Source organism: Argiope bruennichi, chromosome 10 (assembly GCF_947563725.1).
Source record: "Argiope bruennichi chromosome 10, qqArgBrue1.1, whole genome shotgun sequence".
Lineage (NCBI taxonomy): Eukaryota > Metazoa > Arthropoda > Arachnida > Araneae > Araneidae > Argiope > Argiope bruennichi.
In genome coordinates, this window is record NC_079160.1 from 51,991,801 (window position 1) to 52,011,616 (window position 19,816).

At 24.7% G+C, this 19,816-nt stretch overlaps 1 protein-coding gene across 3 annotated transcripts in view; it reads left to right on the top strand.

The window, feature by feature from the left end:
* LOC129988235 (kinesin-associated protein 3-like) overlaps window positions 1–19,816 on the top strand; it is a 25,590-nt gene continuing 5,774 nt past the window's right edge. Inside the window, exons 1-14 of one of the 3 annotated variants that reach the window (XM_056096406.1) lie at window positions 1–260; window positions 1,880–1,978; window positions 2,879–3,010; window positions 4,317–4,468; window positions 5,114–5,317; window positions 5,668–5,804; window positions 7,777–7,864; window positions 8,330–8,428; window positions 10,022–10,200; window positions 12,716–12,878; window positions 15,102–15,202; window positions 15,438–15,659; window positions 18,425–18,596; window positions 19,110–19,235. In XM_056096406.1, coding sequence (XP_055952381.1) covers window positions 1,932–1,978; window positions 2,879–3,010; window positions 4,317–4,468; window positions 5,114–5,317; window positions 5,668–5,804; window positions 7,777–7,864; window positions 8,330–8,428; window positions 10,022–10,200; window positions 12,716–12,878; window positions 15,102–15,202; window positions 15,438–15,659; window positions 18,425–18,596; window positions 19,110–19,235 — 1,822 coding nt within the window. In that variant the 5' untranslated portion in view covers window positions 1–260; window positions 1,880–1,931. The remainder of the gene's footprint in view (window positions 261–1,879; window positions 1,979–2,878; window positions 3,011–4,316; window positions 4,469–5,113; window positions 5,318–5,667; window positions 5,805–7,776; window positions 7,865–8,329; window positions 8,429–10,021; window positions 10,201–12,715; window positions 12,879–15,101; window positions 15,203–15,437; window positions 15,660–18,424; window positions 18,597–19,109; window positions 19,236–19,816) is intronic. The other 2 variants (XM_056096408.1, XM_056096407.1) reach the window with 2 other exon arrangements.

Sequence of the window (19,816 nt, forward strand, 5' to 3'; positions counted from 1 at the left end):
AGAAACAAACTTACAGGCGTCATGAATGTGTTGTACGGACGGATCAATGTTTTGGTTTTTCTCATGATCTCATCCAAATGATATTCGGTGTCTCAGGCGTAATTGTTAAGGCTCACTGCTGTCTAAAGTTGTTTAGTTGACTGTTAAGTATTAATTATTGTAATTATCTTTAATTTTTGCTTCCTTCAGTTCTTCTAGTCGTATTGAAATGATATTTTCATGTGTATAATTAATGAGGTTATGTCTGATGTTTATTCCAGGTATTAATTTTGAAATGTCTAGTGAAATTTTATTCCATTAATATATTAAAAGAAAAAAAATATTAATGTTATGCAAGAATGATCTATAATTTATCAAAAAGACTTCAATTAGGATAATATTTAATTACATTTAAAAAAAATTTTCTATTGAGAAAACATTAAGAAGCAATTTTAATTTGTTAACACTCAAAAATCATCTACTTTATAATTTATTAGTGAAATTTTTATGTTTTGATAGTAAAAGAGATATCTTAAATAATACTTTTTCTATAATATATGCATTTAATTACTGCTAGATTAATTTATTTAACTTAGCTTTTTGATTAATCCATGTTTTATGTGCAATTTATATCTGTTTTTAAATAAAAAATAAGTTTCTTCTATTTTAAAAAAGATAAAACTTATGTATCTGTATAGGGTCTAATAAATATTTTTTAAGAGAAAATCTCTGGATTTTTTTTTTGTTTAAAATATTAATAATTAAGGAGATAATAAGAAATATATACATGACATGTGTGAATGTTATTTTATATTTTGTTGATATTTTGTTTTTATTAGAAGCTGAAATGATATAAAGAACATGATTTTTTCATTTTTATATATAATTGATGGAACTTCTAATTTATTTCCTTTATTTTACTGTTTTCAAAAAATGTTTCGAACTTATTGTATTGAATTATTTAAAAGTAAACTGTCTTACATTCTACATTTTAAAATTAGTTCACTTGTGAAAGGGCTTATGTTGTAATAAATAATATACTAATAATAAAACTTGAGAGAATGATAATGGCATTGCATTTTAGTTTTTACTTAACACTGTCTTTTTATATTGGTTATAAAGTAAATAGATTTTTGTTTATAGTTATATGTATATTCCATGGATAAAATAATTTTCTTTCTATTTCATAAGTTTTTAGGTAATCATATTAGTTAACATTTTCTTAGCACTTATACTTTTATCTTGAATGGTATAAGCAGTGCCTTTTTAAATTTATAAATATTTTTATGTTTATTCTAACTTTTTCTGCAATTCTCCTTTTTCTGATACAAATTAGATTAGATTTCAGTAAAATTTGAAGAAAACTTTTTTCACTTCAGCATTTATCCTTACTTATCTAATGCAACTCTCAATTTATATAGTTCTATCTAAAAATTCAGTGAATTGAGAAAATCATGTAAAAGAAAAATGGCTTATATAAAGCAAAATGTAAGATTGGCTTCATAATTATTTTTTTTCTTTTATTTATTCCTTGTTGTAAATATTTTCATGCTATAGGTTTTAAATAATGTTTATTTATTTATTTATTTTGAAAATTTTCATATGTTATGAAAATATTCTAAATTAACGTAAATGACAACATAAAATGATAGTTTAAAGCTGTGGATGGTTGCATAGCTAGAAATAATATAATTTTATATATAATTTTAAACTCATTTTAGAGTTGCAGGGAGATCTCCATAAAAATAAATGATTTTACTTTTAAATACCATTTTATTTCATTAAGTATCAACTTCTAATTTTTGAACTAGATGTTATGATTAAGTGCATGAAATTTGTAGCATTGTCAATGGAAATTAAATTGCATTATGAAACTCTAAATATGTATTTTGCTATTTAGAATCATGTAATGAATTCAAGGGATCAATTCTGAGTTTTTTTCATGAACTGAAATGACATCTAAAATGCAGCAGCAGGAGGATGAACAATATATTCAAAGGTAATAACAGTTTGTGATATTTCATACGTATTCATTTCGGAAATTTTTTTAAAAAAAAATCGCAGTAGTGCCATTACTGCAGTGGGGGCCTAGCATAGAAATTAACCAAATTTAGAAATTAAACCAAAAAATGTTAAAAATTATAGAGAAACAAGAGACTGTTTTGCTATTTCTTTAACACCATATATTGTCTTTTTATATGGTGCAGTCTTGCATATTCTCTCTTCAATTCTTTCAATTCAATTCAATTATTATCTTTTCAATTTGATTTAATGCCTTGATTCAGAATATTTTAATAATTTCCCTTTTTCATGATAATTCTTGCGGATTTCATTTGATTTATCAGCTGATTTGTTTGTTGTTTGAGTACACCAAGGACTTCTTTTTATATTAATATAATAATAGATTTTGAAAATTATTATCAATAATTTAATATTGAAAAAATGTTTCTAACAAGCAATTTTTTTAAAATTTAAAGTTTAAGTAATTTTTAAAGTTTTTATAACTTTTTAAAGAAGCGTGTGAGAAATTGGGTTTGTAAATTATACCATTTTGAATATATCAGTTTTGAGAAAAAAATCTTTTCAAAAAAAGGTTTGAAAAGTTTTTATTTATTCTATAAAGGGTTTTATTAATTGAATCCTTTCTATGAAATTATTTTTGTAAACAAAAAGATAATTAATATTTTGAAAAGCTGTTACAGTTCCATAGATTGCAGTTTTATATTTGCATTCTTGATAAAACATACATTATTTCTAATCAAACATTTTAATTATCTATATTAGTTTACATAATTTTCATTCAAATTTTTTAGCGAATACTTTATACAAAAAAAGAAAAAAATAATACCTGTTTTACAATATTTATTTCAAGTAAATTTAACCAAAATTTTCTTCACAGATTTGTTCGTTTTCAATCCCTTGATGTTCATCCAACACACAGAGCCTTAGTAGTTAATTATGATGTCGATCCTAACATGCTGGCCCAATTAGGGGATTTCATGATGAAGGAATCAAGACAAAGTCAAAAGCTGTAAGTTTTTCCAATTTTTGTTAATGTGTAGAATAATTTGACCATCACTGTTGATAATTAATTTTTTAAAAGGATTAATCATAATATTAAAGATATTTAGAATTTAAATTATGAATGCCTTTTAAATTTTGTAGTTTTGTTATGTTTAATTTATATGAATTTTCATGTTAATTAAACCTTGATTTTATATTGCAAACACAGAATTAAACAACCATTCTCATTTTTTAAATGATAACCATGTGAACATACATAGATGTTGAAACCAGATGATTCAACAAAAAGCAAATTTTATAGCCTTGTTCTCTAGAATAAATTTTTACATAATGAAAACAATTAAAATGATAATTCATCAATTGGCATCTATGGAAAGAAATATTATAATTTTAAAATGAAAGGAATAGACATCTCTGAGTCGAGATGTTTGATACCAGTTTTAATTATTTAATGTTAGTATATCTACCAGCATTATATTTTACTTTATCTACTTAAAATGAAGATTAAAAATTAATAAATAATGCTATATTCTAAAATAATTCAAACATTATTGTAGGGATTAAGATGTAAAATGACCAATATCCTATCATATGATGGGGGAAAAAAAAAAAAAAAAAAAAAAAAACTAATTCAAAAGAACCTGCATAAAGATTGTATAGGTGTTATCCATATGAGAAAATTGAAGATAATTATATCATTATTTTATTTATTTATTAAGATTTTCCAACATTATCACTCAATTTTTTTTAACAATTTTTCAAATATATTCACTTTTTTGGCACTTAACAAACATCTCACTTTTAATTCTCAATTAATGAAGTACATTAATTAACTAAGGTTGCATGTCTGAAATTTATAAAACTATGCATTTAAAAGAAAAGTAAAAATAATAATAATGTAAATAATGCTAATGATTAAAAGTACATAACTCTTCAATTGATCTTTAAATTTATATATATATATATATATATATATATATATATGTTTACTCAGTTAGCTGTTATATAAAAATACAAATCTATTTATGGAATTCATACTTTATATCTATCAACTATCAGCAGTAACTAAAAGATTTTAATGTTAAAATATTTCATAAATCTTAAATTGTAATTTGTGCATCATTTTCTTAAAATTCTGCCTTGCATTTCTTTTAATCTATAAATAAGATTTAAATTTTTTTTAAAAATATTTTTAGTGCTAATTATTATGGTGTTTAATCATATCATTTTTTATCAATTTATATCTGTTTAATTGTTTGATTCTGCAGCTATAATTCATTTTCTCAACAGATTACATTTATTTGATTTTCTAGTGTGCGCATAAAAGGATCATTTGATACTGATGAAATCAGAACATTAGCTCAAATCATAATTGATACTTGTCCATTAGTTCCACCATCTAAACAAACTGAAGTTGAACAGTTATTATATTATTTGCAAACAAGAAAAGGGACTGTTGATGAAGGTATGTAAATTTATCAGCATCATTGAAATTTTTATTCTATATGCTGAGTTTTTATGACAATTTTCCTCAGCTATTATGCTTTCTTAGAACCGATGTACAGGGTTTAACAAATTACATTATTTTATTTGTTCTATACCTCTAAACATTAGCATTTCTGAATAGATATTGAAATGACAATTCAAAATTTTAAATGCTTGGGCTTAAGCCTGTCTTTAATTGAATGAATTTTAAAAATTTGTAGTACATTAAGTTACCAGGTTTAGAGTAAAAGAAATTTGGTTATTAAAAGAAAATAGGTACTTTATTGACAGTTTTTAAGAAGCAAAAATTGATGTAGTTTAAATTATTGCATTATATTCTAATATATAAGATTTTTCTCTAAAAGCCTTACTTTTTTATATTTGCAATATGAAATAGAAGTAAAAGATTATTAACATGAACGTGTAATTTTAATTATCCGAGAACCCTATTTTTTAAAAAAATTATCCTTGATATTTTAAATGTATTAAAAAATTGCATTAAGCAAAAAAAAAAAAATAACTCTATTATCTATTACTTTAAAACTCTTGCTAATCAAAAAACTTTGTGTTTATTAAAACAGAATTTTAATGCTTTTAATGGCATTTCCTAAATTTTTTTATATAGATAATACAGAAGATGTGGACGGTGATATTGATACATCTGAAACAGACAACCTTTCAACAGGGGAAGAAGAAACTGCTAGTGTCACTAGCATCGACAGTTACATCGAGCTTTTATATGAAGAAATACCCGAGAAAATTAAAGCATCTGCTTTAGTTTTACAGCTTGCTCGTCAAACAGGAAATTTAAATGTATTACGTAAAAATGGTATATATAATTTTTTATGTAATTTTTAGCTGTAAGTTATGTAATTTAGCATTTAATTGTTTGAGTATGCTTTCATTAATTGAACTTTTCAATATAACATTTTGCTTTTATTGATTTGCTAAGTATTTCACTATTTTATTTTGATGCTTTTACTTATTTTTCATTACTAACTACATTAATATCATGAATTTAATTGCTTGCCCTATGAATTTTACTCCCATTTAACAAATTAAAAAAAAGATGCATTTGGTAAATAAGATTTATAATGTAATATTTTGCTGTTTCAATTATTATAATTATTTCTTTTATCACTGAAAAAATTTCTTATTATTTTACTTTTAATATTTCAGAAATATTATTAGGAGCTTTAGCTAGAGTCCTCCGTGAAGATGGACGAAAATCTATAGAACTTAGTACCAATATTGTGCATATATTTTGTTGTTTTTCTGTGTTTACTCAATTTCATCCAGTTATTGCGCAGCATAAGGTAAACTCTTCATTTTCATGCTTTTATTTAAAACTCCCTTTAAATATTATTAATTTAAATCTAAATATTTTGACTAGAATATTTTATCATTTTTTATCTTTCAAATATAAGCTTATATATATATAAAAAAGGAATTTTTTAGATGATTTTTAACAATTAAATAAATTTATGCTATTTATTTTGTAGCTTTTCAGTACTGTATTTATGAATTGGTTAAAAAATGTTATATAAAAATATTGATTGACTATAAATAGAATCACAAACTAATTTAAGACATTATGATAATGTTGCTGTAATTTTCTGATTATGTTAAATGCACTTTATAAGAGAAAAATAAAGTACTAAGCAACTGAGGGCTTAGCAGTTGCATGGTCAAATAGAAGAAATTTTTGAAAATTTTAAAACTTCGATTTATTTCATCATGTGAGGCATATTATGTACAATGAAGAAGCGATGCAATATATCAGTCTACAATGCAATACAAGAGCAGAAGAGAGCAAAAGAGATTAAAAATTTTCCCTTCACTGGTTTAATCATGAGATTTTAATTGAGATTTCTTCGACACATGTAGATTTTATATAGGGAAATTCAGATATCTTTCAGAGAATGTTGAAAACATTAAGGATTTTTATTTCTCCTCTTGGAGTGTATAGAAATGTTGAAGTGATCAATTTTATAGAGTGCATGTTTAGTTAATTAATTAAAAAAATGGAATTGGATAAGGAAATATGAGAATGAAGTTAATGTGGGCTAAATTAAGATTAAAATTCGAAAATTAATTTCGATTTAAGTTAAATTTAGATATATAATATTGTTTTCAGCTTTATAGAAATTTAATATCTTGCTCTATTGATTTTTAATTATTTTCTTTCAATTAGTAAATTTCAAAAAAGTTCCAAGTGTATTGAATGGGTTATATTTTACTGCTTGGAAAGAGGAAATAGTTATTTATTCATCGGGAGTAATCATTCCTTGATAATTTCAAATAATAAAATATTAACAGTAAATACATAAATTTAGATGCTGGTTGTAATCAAAATTTATAATTTATTTTACTATAATTTAAAAAAAAATCCTATAGAAAATCAAAATAAAATCCAAGTATGTTAAGCTTTTTTTTTTTCATTGTAAATTTTTTCTTTCTATATGTGGATTTCATTTACCTCACCGTTTTAAAAAATTCTTATATGTATTCTTCTCTGTTTTTATGATAGATTTTATCTCAGCTTAGCTTTTCTTTTATTATACATCTATATGGAATAGTTCTAGAAGTTGCCTTTTATGGTAAAATGGTAATCATCTATTATAAAAGGCATAAGGTATAAAATGATAATCATAATAAAATGCTAATGTTTGTGGTATAGCAATCACTCTTATTATTTATTGTTGAATGGCAACCATCAAATATAAGCAAATTAATGCACGAATTTTAGATTGCTTCATTAGATATTTTTATAGCTGCATTGAATTTAATGCTTAATTAATTAATAAAGGTATAAAATATTAGGATTTTTTTAATAACCTGTGTCTAATATTGAAATTGATACACATTTGAATTAATTTTTTACTCATTAATCTCTTTAAGAGTACTGATGCATATTTTAAAATTTAATTTCTCTTTATAAATTAAAATTATGAAAATGAAAAAAATTAAATATGTTAGAAATTCAGATATATAACTTCATTTTTTCCCCTGACTCTTTGGATAGTTGTTGATAAATAAAAATAATATAATAGAACAAAAAAAATTATATTAAATTATTTCTTTAAAAAAATTCATCTTTTAATTTATAAATTTTATATATTTAATGCTATTTTCTAAATTCATGTTTTTGAGGAGGAATATAAGACTGTATGTTTCATAGATTTTTTTTCTGTCATGTTGCCTTTTCTAATATTACCAAATATTAAAAATTCATTATTAATTGTATAATTTGATATTATTTATGTAAATATATAAATTAATTTATAGGTTGGATCTTTATGCATTGATGTTGTTGATAATGAGCTGAAACGGTTTGATCAGTGGACTGAAGAAATGACAAAAAAGAAAAATATAAATATCCTTTTCCTGTCAGTCATCAGTTATTTTATTTTAAATGAATGTAATCAAATTGTATTGTATATATGAGAATTCATTGACTATTTATCAAATTTTGTAGACATTTTTTTTAAATAATTTTTATGTCAATATTAAAATGCATGGATTTTTAACTTTATTTATAATTCATATTTTTGTTTACATTGTAAAATTAAAGATGCTGTATTGTTGAATTTTTAAAACATTAGCAAAATTCTCTTTTGTGGGTGATTTTTAATTATAAAGAGAAAAAAAAAAAGTATAAAATTAGTTTTTACTTGATGATCCTTTGTATATATCTTAATTTTGCTGAATAAATAATTGTGTTATAAGAGGTTGTGTTAACTTCTAAAATGTTTTTATAATAATTTAAGGAATTAGATAATTTTTCTGTTCTGAAGTTTTGTTACTACGTCTGTTGTATTTGTTCTTAACTCTTTTGTACTAGATTCAGGGAAAACTAATGCTGCTTTAAATAGTGAATACGAAAAAAGTTTTCAGAAGTATGTCAGTTTAGTGAAGAAACAGAATCAGCTTCTTCGAGGTAAGAAGTTGAATTAACTGTAAAATTTTTAATTCTTGTTTTTTAATGCTTTTTAAAATTTTGATCTCCCTTTGTCATATTTCAAATAATTTGAATTGATTTAGCATGCTATTTACATTAAAAATCATTTTTTGTTGATATTTCTATTCATTGTATTACATTTTATTCCTTCCTTGTGCAATTTAATTTAAGTTTTAAATGCTTGTGCTCAACATCTATTTATTATAGCTTAATATATTTTATTTAATGTTAAAACTTTAATAATGTAGTATTTATAGCAGTGTTTAAGTATTAGTGCTATGTTTTAAAATAAACAATTTTTTAAATTTTTGGATTTTCATTATATAATCAGGGATGACTTTAAACAAGATTGGTAAATTGAATTTCACTTTGCTCATTTAGAATTAATAAACTGTCAATTGCTTTTCTTTATATCAAAAATTAAATCAGTCTTGTAGTTAGATTTCCTATTTATTTCTATGTAAGAATAAGTATTATGTAATAAATATATAACTAATACATATAAATTGTAGAATATCTAGAGCAAACATGTATAATGGTTTTTAACAAATTTATATGAGCAAGAATAATGAGAAAAATATAGATACTTAAATTCCATGTTCAAAAAATTCACCTTCACTGTATGTCTTCAAGTTGAAGTGCACTTTGTTCAGAAAATAGTTCTTGGAAGTTAATTTTATTTTCTTGTATTGTAACTTTTCTGATTCTAATTACAGAGTTCATACAAGAATTTCGTATATGTGAGAATTGAAAGTATTTTTGCCTGCAGCTTTGAATTTTTAATAACTGAAGTTCAGTTTGCTTCATAATTATCATGTTAAGTTTTTCATTTTAATATAAAAATATACATAGAGTATGCGAAATTATATTAAAACAGCTGAAAAGTTAGACAATTATTCAATAGAAAACCAATTACAAAACAATCTTAAAATTAAGTTTTCTTTTGGGGGGGGGGATTTTTATGGAGTAGGTATTTATACTGTAATGATCTAAAACCAATTATTGCATTACAAGTAATATTTTGCCCACTGATGGAAATGGGAAAAAAAATTAAGAATAGTTAGCTCAGAGGTTGTAGTAGGGAATAAAATTTACTGGGGATATGAATTTTAGAAAATGGCTGCTATATTTTGACTGTAAAAGGACTTTTAGCTATCATTTGAACATTAATAGATTCATTTTAAAACTTTTTGCTATAATATTACACCACTGCATAGTTTAAGTATAGTTTATAACTTTTATATACCTATTGGATATACTGTTACATCCAAATATATGTTCAATATGTTCAATGTTCCATTTTTCAATACAAATTTGCCTCATAAAACTCTAAAAGTTTATTTTTGTCTTTACATAATGGTTGTATTTTATGTGTTTGAAATTAGTTAAATTAGTTTGAAAAATTAGTTATTGAATTCCCAAAATAATATTTTAAATTTTTTTGCATATATTCTTTTTTTATATGCTCTTCAGTGTTTTAACATTATAATATTTTTTAACAGTGTCTTATTTACATTTATTATCTCGTAATATCTTCTATATAGGTTTACAATAACATATGTTTTCTTCCAGTGTGTTTTCTGCTACTTCTTCACATAGCTGAGGATAAGAAAGTTGAATACAAAATGGTTAACAGAGGGATAATATCTCTACTTAGCAAATGCCTGAGTCGAGAGGACCCTGATCTGTTGACTGTTGCAGCTTCTTTTCTACTAAAACTTTCTGTTTTCATTGAAAATAAGGAAGATATGGTAAAAATGTATTTGCAAATTTAAATAGAATGTTAAGTAAAAGCAAACCTAATCCATTTTAAAATGCTGTCCAATTGTTTTCTTTTAACTTAATGTCAATAATGTTGTTCCTTCTCCATAATAATTTTTATAATTATGGTATCAAAGAATAAAACTACTAAAAGAATTAATCTGGTTTTTTTTATGTTATAAAGTATTAGAAAATATTGTTATGTATTTCACAAAGTTCGCCTGTAGTGGGTGTATGGTGTGAAAACAATCAGCAGACCTCAGTAGAAAACAACGACAACGTTTATTTACACAAAGAACACAAGTACACATCAACGTACCATTTCTCTAAAAAAAATGTCTAATAAGGTTTAATATGTGATAGGGTTAATAAGTGACGTCAAATAATTTTGACTTGTGATTAAATAATAAAATTAAATACTAACAAATCAAAACTCTTTATATACTATGAAAAAATACATTTTGCACTGCATAGAAGTAAATGGTTATACGTATAATTCCAATTAAAGTAACTTTAGTGTGACTTCTATTGTTGCAGATTAAATCACCAAAAATTTATAAGATGTAAGATGTTCATTTTAGCAGAAGGCATGTTGAATTGGAGTCAATTGGGCTTTCTTTGTGTCTTAACATTCAATTCATTGAAACGTTGGCATATGTCTGTAAAAAATATCAATTTTGAAAGACATATAGCATTTAACAACTGAGGATATTGTTCCCCTTCATTTTGCAGAAGCAGTCTAATTTTGTCCAAGCAGTCAACAAATTTTTGAAGTACGTTCCTGCAGCTCAACCAGCGAACATTATTATTCATTAGTAAGCCATTATATACCGAGTTGACTTTATTATATACTGAGTTGGTCCAATAAAGCCGCAAACTTTCGCTTATTTTCGTGTCGATATGAGGTTGACTATTTTTGTGACTAACACCATTATATTATCAAGAGATGTTAAGCCACTCTTAGAACACAAGGCTTGTTGGTGAATAAAGAAGTGGAATTAAAGAATCGAATGTTCTGTGTCTGTTTAAAATAAACTAATGAAACTTTTTTTTTTTTTTTGCCTACCGTATTTGGGGCATTATTAGTTACTGAAACTATTCTTTTCAAATCAATTTTTTTTCAGCAAGCGAATTTTTAACAGCCATACAAATATATGTGTCCTTTTTAAAATGGAATGGGAGCACTCACGCTTTTTCTTAATACTTCATAGTGAACTTTGGTGTTTTGAACTAAAATGCAGATCGTCCTGATCGGCGGCGTGCCACTCCACTGGTTCACCATCCCTGTTGTATGCCAATCAGGCATATCTTGGTTACTAATGGTCGGATTATTAAACTTCTCAAAATTTCCAGCATTATCTATTTTGTCGCCAAGCTCTGTAATCACTGACTCGGCACCCTAGCAGCATCCAGTACAGATGATTGTAAATCAGTCTTTCTGGTGATAGAACTAACCGTGCTGGGAAGCAACTTCACAGGCTTGTAATAATATTATCATGTATTAAAAAAAAAGCATACATCTAAATATTGGGTAACTCATATACATCTTTTGATTTGTTTATTGCCAATATACATACAATACATCAGAAGTTGTAAAAATATATTTTTTTAATTTTACTTTTTATAAAGCTATTAAAAAGTTATAAAGTTTTTATCAAGCTTCATTTAAGACAATATGATGCCCACAGATCTTGTATAATATTTTTAACCTGTGTTTTGTCTCTTTTTATCTTGTATGCATGCAGTGTTAAATCACTTTTGTAATATCCTAGGCAATACTTTCTTCTGTACTTGGGACAACATTTCTTTTTCATTGTTTGAAAATTTGCAGTTAATTGTTTGTGGTATTTAGTGGTGCAAACGCCCCTCCCCCCTCACTTCTTTTTTTCCCTAACTGCACCAAACATATGATGAAAGAAAATTTTTAAAAAACCTTTTGAAATCTAGAAAGTTTATTTAAAGTTGTATATATATATATATATAAATTTTTGCCTAATTTTATCATAAATATTTAAATTAATTTCAATAAAGAATTATATTTATGAATTTATTATTTCTGATGTGTTTTTTTTACCTCTTGATCGCTTTAAGTAAACTCATCAACATATAGTGTATTTTTTAATCATAAAATATTATTCAGATTTTATTTATCTTATTAATTAAATTTTAAATACACTATTTGTCATAAACATTAAAATGGCTGGAATCATAATTGTTGGATTAATTAATTTATTGTATGAATTTTTTTCCATTTTATATTACTTAACATAACTAATTCATGAAAATAAATCATGATTAAGACTGCTAATGTTGTTGCATTTAAACATAAAAATTATTTATAACAATAAAGATAACCTTTTCAATTTTTTTATTTCTTTGTTGGGATTATCTTTACATTATATAATTATTATTTGATATTACTTCTTTTCTTTTTAAGTCATAAAATATTTATTTAGTTTTTAACTTTTGCTGCAATTAAATCTTGAAAAATTTATATGTTTGCAGGAAAACAATAATATTGCTGAACGTGTAGCTCATCTAGTCCCTCACGAAAGTTCAGAGTTACTCGATACAGTCCTACGTCTTTTGTTAAATTTGTCTTTTTCTCTAGAGTCTAGAAATTCGATGGTCAAGTGTGGTCTGCTTCAGAAGCTAGTCAATTTATTACGTAAGTTTTAAATATTAAGATGATTACTTGTCTTCAAATCATTATCAAAAGTTTGGAATCGTTGAAATCAGTGTTTTTCTCAATTTATAATTTAATTTTCCATTTCACTTACTTTTTGTAAAAATTAGGTTTCTCTCTTTTTTGATTTTAAAATATGCTTTAGCTATGAAATAATAATATTTTGCTTGGTTAAAAAATGCATTTTTTTATAAATGTTATTTTGTTTTTAAAAAATGTCAGTCCTTTGATTTCAATTATGATTCAGTGAATTTATCACAAAATTGCAATATATCGTTTGTGTTTGTTTTCTATGCATATGTGCTATTAAAATTAATAAGATATACAGTAATTCTTGTTTTTACAACTGTTTGTGTATTTTTAAAATTATATTTATTGATTCTCAGTTATTTGCATAATTTTTAACTGCATATGGTGATGATAATTCATATGCAATCTTTTGTTTGAGCTATATATATAGCTGTAGTAAAATACTTTTGAAATTAATTTTAAAAAATCTTTAATGCATTTTTAAGCAGAAAAAAGGAATATCTAATTTGATTTTCATTTTGGACTGAGAAAAATAATTATTGCTTTTCCCAGTATTAAATCAGAAATGTAAAAAAAGATTTTTGAATAAAGATAGTGATTTTTTACATCATGAAGCAAGTTTCACTCTTTCTCTTAATTTTGTTTGAATACCTTAATATTGAATATAATAATGAATAATTTTTTCATTCTCAAATTATATTTGAGAATGAGAAAAGCAAATAATATCTTCTCATTTGTCAAATTATATTACAATCTTTGGAAAATTTTGTCTTTTTCCTAGTTTTTCAATTATAATTATAAATTTGATCTTTTGTACACCATTTTATTGTTATCTCAAAAAGGCTTGCATAAGCCTGAAGTATATTTTAATAATCACCTATTACTCATGATTAATTATTTTGAAATTGATGTACTTGTCTACTATACCACTGAATTTCTTTTCAAGGAAAAATATTTAATTCTGTTCCTGTTCTAAATTCTTATATATTATATTAACCACATTTCAGCAGAACTAGAATTTCTCTTTATGATGTATTTCTTTAAACAGTAATTTTGTGCTGAAATCATGATTAAAATAATTTTTTATGTTTATCAATGTAAGAGAAGTTTGTAACATTTATATTTGGTATACAAATATATTTATTAACACATTTTAAGTGAGAAAAAATTGAACTCATTTTCTGCATATTGCTATTAAATCAAAGGATATTACAAAAAGTTGAATTATCAATTAAGTTCAAAAGCTATAGCATTTTTGCACTCAATATAGCAATTTTGCATACACAACACACACACAACAAGAAATGAACTCAAGTTATTCACATTTAAAAAAAAATCTTTCTTTATGCACTTCAACCTTAAAAAGAATTTTAACTTCTGACTTTTGTATATTACCTACACCTTTTGGGATTGAATAGATGTTGCTTTGTCTTAAACTACTGCTGAAGTGATTCTTTAGTTTTAGTTTAGTCTTTACTTTAATTCCATTTTCACTTCCCTTTTCTGAGCTGTTAATAGATTTCAAGTGTCCTCTTTCTTCTTCTTTTTACTTTGATATTATTCCTGGCAAAGTTTTATAACATTACTCTCCACCAATCATGGCTTGATTTGTTGGTAATATTATCTAAAAACTGTATTTACAATTCATCTTTGAAAAAAATTAATTATGGCAGTTGTTATATCTTCATTTTCTACATTATATATATAATATAATATAGTAAACTTAATTCTACATGTGTTGACACTTCACTCATGCATTAAAATATTTATAGGTAACTATTTATAATATGTGTAATGTTAATAAAAATTATAATTCTAGGCCCTTTTCAATATTTTGTACCACTGTATTTCTTTCATTAGATTTTTATTTGTTCATAATTCTGGTTTATTTTTCTGTAAAATAATTAGTATTTTAAATTCCTTTAGTTAAAAAAATGGCAATAATGAATAATAAATATCGATTATTTTTGAATGTACAAAGTAGTATTTGCTATTTTGCCTCCCTCTTTGTAATTAACTTCTTTACAGTTTTAATGAAGTTCATATATCAGTTAGTTGCTACTGTTCATTTGTAAAATGTTTATATTTTATGGTAGAGAGATGTGAATTTGAATTTCTGTGCTAAAATAAGATAGGTTTTTTTTTTTTTAAATCATAGTCTTTATAATTTTACAGCTGTCAAGTCACATCAAAATGAGGTTTTAGGAATTTTATATCATATTAGTTTTGATGACCGGTGCAAATCTTTGTTTACCTATACTGACTGCATTCCATTAGTAAGTGCTATATCTATTTTTTAATCTCATTTTTTTGTCTTTTTATTCTGCTCACCACTATAAAATTGACTTTCTGACTCCCAGTAAATGATTATATTATCCTAAGGTATTTTAAATTATTATATCTTATCCATTTGAATATCTCTGAATGTAACTTTTGTATTTGTTAAATAATAGTATATGGATGAACTAAAAGTTTTGACTGTACTAATCTTAAAATACAATTTCTGTTTAGGTTGTAAAGATGATTATTGAATATCCAGATACCACGTTGCCTAAATACTTAGTAGCACTTGCTGTAAATCTTGCTGCTAATAAACGAAATGCTCAGCTCATGTGTGAAAATGATGGACTCCGACACTTAGTGGAAAGAGCTTTTAAATATCAAGATTGCCTTGTTTTAAAAATGATACGAAATATATCGCAGCATGATGGACCAACAAAAATTTTGTTTGTGGTATGATTTCTCTTTTTCTTCCAAATTTAAATTCATTTGTGACAAACAACTCTACAGCGGAAGATTTAGGTATTATGTGACCTAGGCAGTTTGCATTATGAAGCCCCTATTTTAATAAGGTGGTCAATATAGTTTCATATTTCAGCAATGATTTTTTTATTAATATTTTTTATTATTAACTTTGTAAATATGTATTTATTTTAATGTATCTGTTACCGTTAAAGTATATAATGCAGTTATTTCATAGAATACCTAGTTATTCCATGAAATAACTGATCGTGTCCGTTAAAGTGTGTAATATGTTATTAATTTGACACTTTAACTAGTTATTATATGAAATAACTAGGTATTCTATAAACTAATGAGAGACAGTTAAAGTGTAAAATAACAATTTATCTAAAATGAAATTAAACTAATGATCGACAATTAAAATGAAAAAGAAGCAATTTATCTAATTTATGCAACATATAAATGGTATTTATGAAAACGCACCATAAAATCATTTGTTACAACAAGGATTACTAAAATGACACTTGGAATTACAAAGAACATTATTTCTAAATCAAAAGCATTTTTTGTTGACACACTGGGTTTTAAACGAACATTTTTTAAATCCCTGACCAGTACCTAAACTTTGATCTGTAGCAACTGACCGGAGCGATATTTCTACATCCGGTACTTCTTCGATTTTAATTAATTTTTGTTCGCAGACACTGAAATATAATTGTTTTATGGGAATATAATTGTTTTATGCGGCCGTTTCTTGTGCCCAATTGGAAAAGTCCTTCTTCGGTTATTTTTATGATGATAGCTAAAATAGATTTGACATCACCCTTTCCTCTGTCAACTTCAGGCACTGTCATACGGACGGTAAACCCCACAGAGGCTTCAGAATGAGATTTATCCGACATTAATTTCATCTTTTTCGCTTGAATTTCTAAACATTTTTTAGACTTTTCTCTTTCTCTTTGAATGCAGTAGGGGTGGAAGGTAAATGTATTTGTAGTGCGAAATATATGGTATAGATTATTTTACACTTTAATGGGCTGCAGATCGTTATTCTATGAAATAACTAGTTAAACCATGAAATACAAGAGAGTTTTACACTTTAACGAACACGATCAGTTATTTCATGGAATAACTAGGTATTCTATAAAATAACGGATTTCATACTTTAACAGTAACATATCCATTGTGACTTCAAACTAACGGGTATCCATGTTTGTCCATAATGAAACTTTTTAGAATCAATCAATTATATTTGATATAGTGTTAGTATTATATGAATATTTAATAATTCATAGAATTAATATTTTCTATCAATTTATTTATTTGATAACTAGGAAAATAAAGTTTTGCAATCAACCTGATTGCCTTAGCCTAGCTTTCTTTTAGTCTAATAGGTCTTGGCACCTGCCTAGTTTGACTAGGTAGAAATCTTCTACCGCATATATATAGAGATTATATTTATTAAAATTATTTATTAGACCTATTAGAGATTAATATTCATTTTCGATATTTTTTTTGGACAATCTCTATTTCCCTCATTTGATTTTAATTGCTACGAACTTTTCTTTGAAATTAGTCGGAATCATTAATGTGATATTTATAGTTTAGTATATTTTCATGAATATTTTAAAAAATTTTAACCATAATAATAAAAAATTTTGAGCATCATTATGGAAATTTAATTGCAGTAAACTTTTCATTTCTAAGCAGTATGTTATTGTCATTTTTTATCTTAATGATATAAATTTAAATGTTTTAATAAGACGAATATATTATTGTATTTGCAGTGCAGAGAAACCCAAAATTTAAATGATAGCTATTTATAACTCAAATATAAATTTTTAAAGGGGAAAAAGCTTTTAGATTTATAAGGAAGAAGAATATAATAAATTTAGTATAAGAGTAATAAACTGAACTACAATTGAACTAGGATTAGCAAATTAATAGCAAGTTGAGCCTGCTCTGGTATTACTAATGACTGCCACATGATAATGCATATATTCGCTAAATTTGCAAAGGCGCTTTGTGAGAATGGCTTATTGGATGTTGCCTAGAATTATCCATAATTCAGTAAAAGTCATTGATAATAAAAATAATTCACTAAAAAATGCAATTTTCAATAAAGTTTTATAATTGTTGTTTAATTGAGCATAAAATTTTACTTATTGTCATTCAAATATGCAAATAATTATTTAGTAAACTATATCCATCTGTCAACAGTAATATACAATGTATTTTTCTTAAAGTTAGAAAGTTTGACTCAATGTAATAAAATTAAAATTGTAAATTACAGATACATAACTAATTTCTTTTAAAAAATACTTAAAGAAAAAATATTAAATTTTTCTTTCAGTAAAATTGAGATTCTACTTCCAACAGAAAAAATATTGGATATCTACTACAGGAGGGTTTGATTCAGATATTTATGTTTGTCATTGAATATTGATTGTCCAGTCTTATTGATACATGATAAGAAATCTCCTTTTACCTTGAAGATATTGCTGTTTGATATCAAGTTAGGATTTTGACATTTCAACCTATTTATTGCTACAGATAATACCAAAATTGGATGAATTTGGCTTTGCATGTGCATATTTTTATATCTGTTGTTCAGTATTAAGTATTTAAATAAACTGACTGTGAAATAACTGTGCATTATTGCTATTGATAATTTTCATTATATTCTCTTAATTTTGCAATTAATCCTTTTTTAATAATTAATTTTCCTGTAGTGTATATTTTGTAATTTTTTATAGGGCTTTGCTGATGTGTTTTGTGAAGCTATTCATCGAAGCACTGGCAAAAACGATGATTTTATAATTGAATGTGTAGGAATTATGGGTAATCTGACCATTCCAGAGTTAGATTATGAAATGTTGCTGTTCCAATATGATTTGCTTGGATTCATGAAGAAAAGGCTATCTCAAGGTCAATATTTTTACTTAAAAGTTTAAACAAAATACATATATTACCTGAAAATTTTGTTCCAGAGTTTTATTTAAAAACATTAATAATGCTATGATAATTTCAAAGAAAACAAACTGAGAAAACTCATTGTGTTAGATATACATATTTCTGTGATAGAATTATTATTTATTAAAAAATTTAATTTTTAATTTTTTTAATCAAATAAAGTTTGAAAAATATCCAATTAAATATACTTTACTGGTTGTATAGATCAGAAACAGCACTCCTGAACAAATAAAATTTTATGTACTTTTCCTTAATAGTTTCAAATGAAAGTTTCTGTATCAATAGATGCAAAGCTATTGCTTTATTTTGGAAGTCAGTTTTTAAATGAATCAAAAATGTGTTTATTTTAATGATTTTTGTCTCAAAATAGTATATTAAGAAATTTATTAGATAACATTATACATTTCATAAAAAATTATTTTAATTAAATTTTGTTTCATAATTTTTTAAAAATTATTCCCTTTTCAGAAAATTGTGAAGATGATATGATACTGGAGGTAATTATTCTAGCTGGGACATTTTCTGCGGAAGAAGTATGTGCTACAACATTACTCGAATCGGGAATCATTAAACATGTCATTGAACATTTGAATGGTTTGTATATTTTTTTTAACATCTATACGTTGTTTAAAACATTTCCTGGGATTTTTCTTATGATTGTTAATTTTATTTTAAATCTATAAAATGTACTTAGTAAATATAATAAATTCTTTCTATCAGCCCAGCAATCGTTATCAAACATGGTGGTGTGAGTTTATTAATGTTTAAGCTTTCAAAGTATACTTAAGTTTGCTAAGTGTGGGGGACATTTATTTTGAAGTTAACTTAAGATGTTTTGCAACATCAAGTTACTCTTTTTGGTACATTCCATATGCATTCTGGGTATGCCAAGCAAATTAAAAAAATTCTTAAATATTATAAATTAGTAGTTTTATTAAAATTGAATTTAGTATTTATGATGTCTATATTTACCAGTTTTATATTTATAAATACTCTCCACCTTTTCATGAATTTTAAAAGCAAGAATCCGCTAAATAAGTAGAGTATCGAAAGTACAGTGCAAAATCTTTTGTATCTATAGGTTCAGTATTTTCATTCATTAAATATTGTGTTTGAAAAGCAAATGGAAGTGTTTTTTATTTGTAATCAGAATTATGATCAAAAGTAAATAAAAA